Below are 10,321 nucleotides of genomic sequence, written 5' to 3' on the forward strand. Positions count from 1 at the left end.
ACAAAAGTTAGCCAATCGAACAAAAATGGTTTTCTTTAGAAACGAAAAATGTGTGTTTCTATTAAATTTGAATCATAAATTCTACTTTTACTTTAATATTAAAAAATCATATATGTTAAGAAGATTTTTTTAAACTTATTATATAATGTTTAGAAGCAAAAACATATTTTCTATGATATTAGAATCACACATATGGTTTTTTACTTTAATATTGAAAAAACCATATCTGTTAAGAAGATTTTATTCAAATTAATATGTTTTGCTGAGAAGATTTTACTTAAACCACATCTTTAGACACGAAAATGTATTTTCTATGATATTTGAATCACAAATTCTATTTTTTACTTTAATATTGAAAAAACCATATATGTTAAGAGGATTTTATTCAAATTAATATATTTTGCTGAAAAGATTTTATTTAAAATTAATATATAATATTTGCACCGTTAAATATGAAATACTGAAGAATACATCTTCAAAAGTTATAAAGAGGATGACCCCATATATAGTGTGTATGAATCAGAGCAAATTTTAAAGTTCATATAGTTCTCATGGTCCAAGATTTGTTTTATGCAGGTAATTTTAAGCTGTCCACTGTACGTCAGGTGTTTAAATTACGCTAGATACATTTTTCCTAAAATGGTATAAAATACAATACACTTCATAATAATGTCATTTCCTCTTGAACCCTATCAAGAATGCCTTCCAAACGCTTTGCAATTATATCATTTATTCACGCACCCTGAACATTCCAAAAATCGATTATACATTGTCAATTAGCATTACTTGTGTGCAAATGAATGATCTTCATTTTTTTTGAAACACAATGAATGATCTTCATAATATTCAAAATTTGAAATGATGACACAGATTCCTTTTTTAAGCATACTCATTAATGTAATTGATTTTGGCAATAGAAAATTATTGTCGAATTAGAAATGTTTTGAGCTAAATATAACACTAATTCCTATTTTAAACGTACTCATTAATATTATATGATACTGAATGGAAAATTACAGTCGAAACCGAATCATACATTCGTTTGTTCATAGACATTGATTGACTTTTAATTTATATGCGTTGACCAATATATGTAATTGTTTTTATAATAGACTAATAGTCCATCGAATCCGACGTGAATTTGAATTACGAACATGATTATGGCAAGTGATGGAAAATCAACATTAATTTTCAATACGCAAATAAAAATGGCGATTAGTTATCATTATTTACCCTAGCGCCATATTTCTTTGTGTATATATATATATACAAGACTTTCTATCTACATTTCCTCACCATATTCTCCTTCTCAATACATCCTTTTTTTTTTGTCATTAAATCTTGTAACAAATGTATCTCAAGTCAAAAGACATGGCAGCAACCAAAGAAAACAAATGCCAATAGGCAACACATCCAACCAGTGGAGAATAAATAATACGAGATGAAGAGAATATAGAGCTGAACAGCTCATGTCTCAAACTTCAAAGAACTCAAGCGGACTCCGCAGCTTCCGTGAACAGGGAACGCATCAGCCATAATGGACCATTACTGGCAACATACGAGTGATGTCGATTGTCTCGAGTCACGCTTTCTGCAATTTGCAACGCTGAGGAGTTACAGGTTACCGGAACAACTTGGAAACTACTCCCATGAATCGTACTCATTAACCTAACCACCTTGTGGCTAGTATGATAAAGGAGCGGAAATTGTAATGGCTCCAACATAGCCTTATTAGCCTCAAGATCAGAGAATTCAAAGATGACCTTACTCATCTTATGGTCATTCATAGCTTCAGCTGCCCAAGCTAGAGCAAGAACTTCAGCCTGAACCTTCGACGTAATCCCACTAAATGATCTTCTACTATGAAGCAGAACTAATCCAGAATTGTTCCGTAGAATCCAAGCCGCACCAGATCTTCCAGAAGAAGAACACCATGACGAGCCAATATTACATTTCAGAAATTGAGAAGGAGGACTTTTCCAACCTAGTGAACCAGACACCGGTTGAGGAGCAGATGAAGATAATCCAGCTAAAAAACCATTGAGGTTGAGCCAGACAGATGCTTCATCAAGAGCTAAAGCGACGATGTCATTTGGTGACGATGCAATCAACTCATAGCAGAATTTATTCCTGGCCTTCCATAACTGCCAAAGCAACCAGGGGAAGGATAATCTCGTAGAAAGGCCAATGTTCTGGTTCTGGCTACACTGAAAGAGATAGTGGATGTTTAGAAACACTGAGTCCGGACACCATCCCGCCGGAGGGGTCGGAATCCCTGAAGTTTGCCACACTTGATGAGCCGTGGGGCAGTGAAAGAGAACATGACATATAGATTCCGGTCCTTGTCTACATCTCGAGCAAGTGGTATCTAAAGTAATCCCCCGATAGCGAAGTTGAGATTTTACCGCTAGAGCCCCAGACAAGACTCTCCATAAGAAATGACGGAGTTTTGGAGAGGTTTTAGTCTTCCATAATTTCCGCCATAGCTGAGTTTCCAGTGGAGGGAGAGATTGTGAAGTTCCCGACTGGAGCTCAGCCACCGCCTCAATCAGCTTATAACCACTTTTGGAATCGTACCGGCCATGTTGTGAGAAACCCCAACGCATGCAGTCCATTCTAGAAACGTTGAGTTTGGTATTAAGCACTAACTCCACATCCTCCTCTGCAATTAGTTGGCGAACCAAACCAGCATTCCACCTTCCTGTGTGAGTATCAATGAGGTCGTTCACTGTCAATGTTAGGTCTACTAACGCATCTTGGTTATAACTTGGTGGTCTTGGGATTACATCCACCACCCAATTATCTAACCAAACCTTAGTATCCCTACCATCTCCTATCTGTTTGACCAGACCTTGCTTTAAGAGGTCACGGCCATGCATGATACTTCGCCAAGCGAAAGAGGGTCTGGCACCCAAACTACAGTCAAGGAAGGAAGAACGTGCAAAATACCTCTGCTGAAGGATGCGTGCCACAAGCGAATTCGGAAAGCTCCATAGACGCCAAGCTTGTTTTGCAAGTAAAGATTGGTTGAACTTTTCAATGTCTTTAAAACCTAACCCTCCTTTGTCCTTGTCTTTGCATAGTTTTTGCCAAGCAACCCATGAGATTTTCCTACGGTTATTACCACTGCTCCACCAGAATTCAATCATAGCGCTTGTCAACTTAGCACAAACATCTTTAGGGAGCTTAAAACATGACATTGCATAGACTGGAAGGGCCATACAAACCGATTTAAGTAAAATCTCTTTGCCTCCTTGAGATAATGACTTGGAGAACCAACCTTGTAGTCGGCCCTGCAATTTCTCTCTAATGAAACTTAGTAGTATTCTTTTAGAGCCACTAAAACACTCCGGAAGCCCCAAGTAAGAGCCTTCGCCTCCCTCTTTTTCAATTCCAAGTAACGCCTTTAAACCCTCCTTTGTAGACTCTGGCACTTGGGAACCAAAGATCACTGATGACTTTTGCTGATTAACTCTCTGTCCAGACGCATCTCCGTACAGTCTGATGCAATCCATGAGTTCTGTCGCCTCTTCTACGGTAGCCTTACATAGCAATAAGCTATCGTCAGCAAACAATAAATGATGAACCGACGGACAAGACTCTGTAAGTTTAACACCATGCAGCCGACCTGCTTCCTCTGAGACATTCAAACAACTCACCAAAGCTTCAGCACATAAAATAAACAGAAACGGAGACAACGGATCCCCCTGGCGAATACCCCGTTCTGGTTTAATGTGACCATGCGAGCTTCCATTCAATAAGACCGAGAAGGAGACCGAGTTTACGCAGGCCATAATCCATCTTACCCACACGCGCTCGAAACCCATCCTCTCAAGCAAAACCTCAAGGAAGTTCCATTCCACACGGTCATACGCCTTTGACATATCAGTTTTTATCGCCATCCACCCCTCCGCCACCTTAGAGTTTGTACGTAATCCATGGATCATCTCATGAGCAATAATGATATTGTCGGAGATAAGACGACCAGAAACGAAAGCACCTTGAGTGTCAGAGATAATTGTCGGAAGCACAGTCTTGAGTCTATTGCAAAGAATCTTTGAAATGATCTTGTACTGAACAGAGCATAGACTGATAGGTCTCATGTCCTTCATCATAGTCGGATGATCGATCTTTGGAAGAAGACTAATTTGCGTATGGTTCCAGCCGCTGGGCATGACTGCAGTGCGGAAAAAACTTTGAATTTCCTCCACTAGACTCGGACCTACTATATGCCAATACCTTTGATAGAATATACCGGTGAGCCCATCTTCTCCTGGGGCGCTGCTTCCTTTCACACTAAAAGCTGCCTTTCTAATCTCCTCTGCTGTCACCACACCAACCAATCGCGCATTCATCTGATCTGTAACTCTTCGTTGAAATCCATGGAAAAGGGTATCAAGATCACTTGGGTTCGAGCTTCTGAAAAGGTCCCTGAAGTATTCTACTGCAATATCGCCTTTAGCTCCTTCAGAAAAATGCTCCTGCCCCAACTCATCTAGCAGCAGCAAGATACGATTTTGGATCCTTCTACCTTTCACACAATTGTGAAAAAATTTAGTATTCCGATCACCAGCCCTCAACCATTCTTCACGGCACTTTTGACGCCAAAAAAGCTCCTCCTCTCGCAAAGCTTCCCCAAGCTCAATTTTTAACTTCTTCATAAACTCAAAGGAAGGAGAGCGTTTAGAGACCTCCTTTTCCAGAGCTGCTTTCAGACGTGTTATCTTATCTCGAGAATTAATGTCTGCCGACTTCTTCCAGTTCATAATGTTACGTCTGCAGCGTCGAATGCGATCCATCGTGTTGCTGCTATCACCAGCATTGCCTTCCCAACTCAACCGTACCAAATCCTCGAAACCTTCTCTAGATAACATTCGTTTATCAAAGAGAAAGCGGCCTCTACTTGGATTCTCTCTTTCCAGTGAGAAACAAACACGGATAGGCCTATGATCAGACGCCCATAACTCCAGATACTCCATGTTAGATCGAGGAAAGGCTGAGAACCACTCGCTATTGCCAAAACTCCAGTCTAATCTGCACTGCACCCAGTCATTCTCACGTTTGCCGGCCCATGATAAGCAATTTCCTGAGTACCTCAACTCCATGATCTTACAGTTTTGAACCATATTACGAAAGTTCCAAAAGGAAGACTCCTCTCTCACTGCACCACCAGATTTATCTTCATTCGATAACATCTCATTGAAGTCGCCTACTAGTAGCCAAGCTTCATCCCGCACCAGACCCAAAGCAATCAGACGTTCCCAAACAGCCTGTCTCCGTGCTGTAACTGGATCACCATACACACAAGACAAGAAGAATGATGATGATCCACAGGACACCTTAAGATCAATAATTCTCTTGTCACTTGAAATCACTGTAACTTGATGACTGTCCTTCCACATAACAGCCAAACCCCCACTTAAACCTTCAGGCTCCACAGTAATCAAACTGTCATAACCCAACTGTTTCTTCAACCCATTAACGTAATCAAACTTCTGTTTTGTTTCTGACAAAAAAATAAAATCCGGAAAGAACTTTCGACGAAGCACCCGGAGCTGACGAACTGTCTCGATGCTTCCTGCACCTTGACAGTTCCAAGACAAGATACTCATTGGGGCGGCAGCGGCTTCAATACGGAAGCCACCGTAGACGATGTGATTTTTAGAGTTTTGTATTCTCCAACCTCTGATGAAAAGGCAGCCTTCCTCTTCGAAGTTGTTGACTGATCTATCTCCTGACCAGCATCCTGAACCTCTCCAACCAGTTGCAAGGGCCCTGCAGCACTGCTTCTTCTTCCAAGAGATTTCCTCTTCCAAGAAGAAGGACGTTTCCTCTGAGCTTTGATCATCCCCTGGTTCCCATTGACTCGCCCCTCCGAAGAAGGGCCTATCTGAAAACCCGACTGGAATAGCGGCGCTGAAAACATAGATTTCTTGGATGAAGGGCCTATCTCAATACATCCTTACGACAAACATTCTTGCAAGCAAACACTCATGGCGAGCCTTCTCAATACATCCTCACCATATTATTTTCTTATATTTTGTTTCTTTCATATATTATTACTCTATTGCTTATCCTATGTTTTATTTTATATTTATAATTTATTTATGAAAACAGTAATTCTATTGTAATGTTTTGTTTAACATTACTTCATAATTTATTTTATACAAGCTTTTTTTACTCCTAGAAATTCACTTCCAGAACATATACTTCAAAGTAACAAAACAAATACACAAGTTTAAAAAACAAATCGAAGCTTAATTTATATAGACATACACAATTTCGTGAAATCCTTTACCATATAAAATGTATTATTTTTTCTATGATTTTTATGTTTCTAATACCTATATATTTAAAGTGATAAACTATAAGTCTTTTAACTCTTCGCAGGACGTGGATTATCACCTAGTCAAATTTATAATGTGAATAAGCCAGCTTACATACGATAAGGTCACTGTAGTTGGTTCCTACTCCATAAGAGGTATAAAATTAATGTTGGTTGACTAGCTAATTCTTTTATAGTTAAATTAAAATATGAGCTAGAGTCTTTAGTTCTCAAGCAACTCATCAGTCGCATAGCTGAAAACGCGTTCAAATCTTATTTCAAATATAATCATAATAACAAGTTTTAACATTATAACTTTAATTTTTTTTCTTTCATAACCTTTAATTGTTTATACATAACCTTAGAATCTTAGATTATCTCATTCTTACGAGACTTTATACGGTACTGACTGAAAGATCTTGTTTCAAGATCGTTTACTTATGTATAAAACTGTATTCTCCACCGTAATCTCCTCTTTACTTATCATTATGAACACTGAATGATGTGACAAGCTAGCCTACACAAAGATCATTATCAAGTGGTAAAAAGTGCGTTGAGATCATTATCATCTGGGAATGTTACCAAGCAATGTGTTTGTAGAAGGTGAGCTCTGTGCACTTAGCCAAGGATCTTGAACCGAAACTGGTGAGCAATCGTCCTTCTCTTCGACAAAAGCGAGTATATCCGGTTGCTTGGGGGGGACAACGAGTCTTCTGCTTCCTGCTGATGCTTTTTTAACTGATGCTGATCTTTCACTTCCGGTCGGTGAATCCAGGCTCATGTTTGGAATCCAACCGCTGAGCCGTATCTGTTCAAGCTCGTCGGCTACTTCAGTCATCGTCGGTCTCATGTCACTGTGGAAGGATAAGCACCGGAAAGCAAGCTCAGCCACGGTGTGCATTGACGAGAGCGTCCATGCGTCTAGACTCACGTCGAGAATCGGGTCTATAATCTCGTCAAGACAGCCTGATCCGATTTTGTCAACAGCAAGAGCAGCTAAGTTGATTTGAGTATGCGGGCGAGTGAAGTCAACAGCTTTCAACCCTGTTATAATCTCAGCAAGAACGACTCCGAAGCTGTAGACGTCGCTCTTATCAGAGAGATGGAAGCATTGATGATACTGCGGGTCGAGATAGCCAGGGGTCCCTTGAGGAGCCGTTGAGATGTGGGATGTTTCAGTCATTCCGAGCCTAGAGAGTCCGAAGTCTGCAACTTTGGAGTTGTAATCATAGTCGAGAAGGATGTTGGTGGACTTGATGTCACGGTGATAGATTGGTGGGTTCATTGCAGAGTGGAGATAAGCGATTGCTTTAGCTGTTTGGGTGGCAACAGTGAGACGCACCGTCCATGAAAGACCGTTTCCTATCTCTCTCTGTAGATGTTCTGATAAAGTTCCATTTGGCATGAACTCATAAACGAGAACCGGGTCGCCTTGGTCTATACAGCATCCTAAGAGCCGGACAAGATTCGGGTGACTCACAGAGGAAAGAAGCTTGATCTCATTCATGACTTGGTCAACACTCTCTGAATCTCTGTGTCTGAGTCTTTTGATAGCAACCCATTCATCGTTTTGGAGCTTCCCTTTATAGACAGTACCATATGCGCCTGTTCCTAGCCTCTGCTTTTCAGAGAAACCATTCGTTGCTTTCTCGACCTCCTTGTAAGGAAAGAAGGCGACATTTGAGTTACCAGTAGCTTCAGACAAAAAACGCTTTGCGTTTAAATGGCTTCTCAAAGAAGCAGACCGTTTCTTCTTACAAGCGAATAAAAGAGCCAAGCCAGCTAGCAAAAATGCTCCACCGACAATTCCTATGTACCAAATCAATTAACAGAGTCAAAGATCCACTAATGAACATTATAATGAACACTGAAGCGACAGTTACCTCCCACAACAATAGCAAGGCTAGATCTACAGTGTCCCCAGACTAGCTTTGAACCACGGCAGTTCGGTAATGCTACAAAGAGTAAAGTGGAAACAAGTTAGAGAAAAAACATATAGAAGCAAGAACATCATTCAAACAGTAAAGAGGAAACAAGTTAGCACTTAGCACAAAAAACTTTGCGAATAACTAGAGGCAAGAATATCACTCAAAGAACTAATAATCTATGTATCAATATCAACTTGATTCAAAGACGACAGCTTTAACTAGTTACTCCAACTTTTTTCCAAAAGAACACAAAACCTCATTTATATGACGGCTCAAAACCATTCTCACCCCATTCCATGATTCTTTTTACTTCTTTATACGCATACTGGTAACTGGAGGCACGAACATCACTACATGAACTAATAATCTATACTTGGTCGTCATCACAAAGAGTAAAGAAGAAACCAGTTATCACCAAAAAGCTTTGCGGGTTTTAGAAACAAGAACATCAATCAACGAACTTATAATCTACAAATTAACATCACACTTGATTCAAAGACGGCATCTTTAGCTAGTTACTCCAACTTTTGATCCCAAAGAACACACAACTTCATGATTGTTCTTACTTCTTAGCCTATTAATACACATATTGAAAAACAGAGAAGACTTGAAGTTGACCAACCTTTCTTGCAAGGAGATTCGATGAACCCATCTCCAAGGTAACCCTCGGGACACGAGCACCGGTGTCCTGCATTGCCATCAGGAGTATCAACCTCCTTACAATTAGCAATAGCCTCACAAGTTGAATGTCCAGCTCCACAACCTCCCTTTATCCACCAACCTAACCTTACCCTCTCAAACTCCAACGCTATACCCAAACTCGCACCAACAGACTCAAAAGCTATAGACGAAAACAGCATCTTGCACGAGCTCTTCCTCAAATCCTTCATGCTGAAAAACTTGGTCGAGCTCGAGTTCGTATCCGCAGAGAAACAGCTCACGTTCCCCTGAACTTCGCAGCTTTGCAGCTTCAGCTGCGTCTCGAGAAACCTCTGCTTAATCGAACATCCATCGGTTGCGTTCGTGCACTGCTCCATGAGGAAACTGTTCTCCGACGTCGGCGCGTAACGCTCGCCGAAGAGAGGCTTCATAGCTTCAACGCTCCGGTAACAGTCGTGCGGGACGCGGACGAATATGCTCTCTCCCGTCACGTTCTGGACGGAGAAAGCTCCGATCCTCGCTTCCCCCGCCGCGGAACAATCGAATCGGATAGGACAACCGTGTGAGAATCCGAAAGGATAAGGCAGAATCAATCCGCCGCATGCTCCGTCGCAACGTTCCGGAGAAGACGAGACGGATCCTCCGATTACGATCACGATTAAAATCAAATTCAACGCCGTCACCGTCATCATCTTAACGGTGATAACCTTCCTGCAAATATAAACACGTCTCTAGTAACTGATTCCTCTAGTAATGGCTGAAGCTATAGAGTCTAGATAATCGAAATACCTTCGGAGCTCTTCACTTGATCACTTCATCTTCGTCGCGTCGATTACGGTTACTGTATAACCTCCGCTTCAACCTTCTCTGGTACTCAAGATGTACTTCGAGATTATCTGTTCTCTGGAGGAGTACTGGATTGCTAATGATCGGAAAATCGCATCTCCGTTTGAATTCTCCGGTGATCGGAAGCAGTTTGATTAAAGACGAAGGAGAAGATGGCTACGTGCTTTTTTCCTTCATAAAGACGAGTTGAAATGACGGATATACCCTTGGGTGGTCAACGTGCAATTGGGAAGATGTTTGACCGGGGCGTAAGCTTTTATTCTTTTTTTACTGAGGCGTGTGTGAGTGGCCAGCATTACATTTTTGAAATTCGGTCTGTTTTTTATTATAAAAAAACTTATCGTAATTATCTTTCCGTAAAATGAGTAGACATTTTATAATTCGAGTAAGACTTTTGATTGAATCATATAGTTTTTCTTTAATACTATATTGGTCGTTACGTTTTCAACCGTAACAAGCAAACACAATGGTTTAAGTTTATGTAATATGGAAGTAGCAGTTTAACAGCTCGAACCTGTGGGCCTTATGTCATTAACCTCTGAGGCCCAAAAGGTGAGATGGG

The 10,321-nt window shown here is 40.6% G+C and overlaps 1 protein-coding gene across 1 annotated transcript; it reads right to left on the reverse strand.

The window, feature by feature from the left end:
- Positions 1 to 6,731: 6,731 nt before the first annotated feature.
- On the reverse strand, positions 6,732 to 9,940 carry LOC125607997 (wall-associated receptor kinase-like 14). Its single transcript, XM_048777664.1, has 4 exons — positions 9,703 to 9,940; positions 8,876 to 9,624; positions 8,209 to 8,280; positions 6,732 to 8,134 (listed from the first exon to the last, which is right to left on the reverse strand). The coding sequence occupies exons 2-4, from the start codon at positions 9,603 to 9,605 to the stop codon at positions 6,891 to 6,893; spliced, it is 2,046 nt and encodes a 681-aa protein (XP_048633621.1). The 5' UTR covers positions 9,606 to 9,624; positions 9,703 to 9,940; the 3' UTR covers positions 6,732 to 6,890.
- Positions 9,941 to 10,321: the final 381 nt, after the last annotated feature.

Source organism: Brassica napus, chromosome A4 (genome assembly GCF_020379485.1).
Source record: "Brassica napus cultivar Da-Ae chromosome A4, Da-Ae, whole genome shotgun sequence".
In the NCBI taxonomy this organism is placed as follows: domain Eukaryota; kingdom Viridiplantae; phylum Streptophyta; class Magnoliopsida; order Brassicales; family Brassicaceae; genus Brassica; species Brassica napus.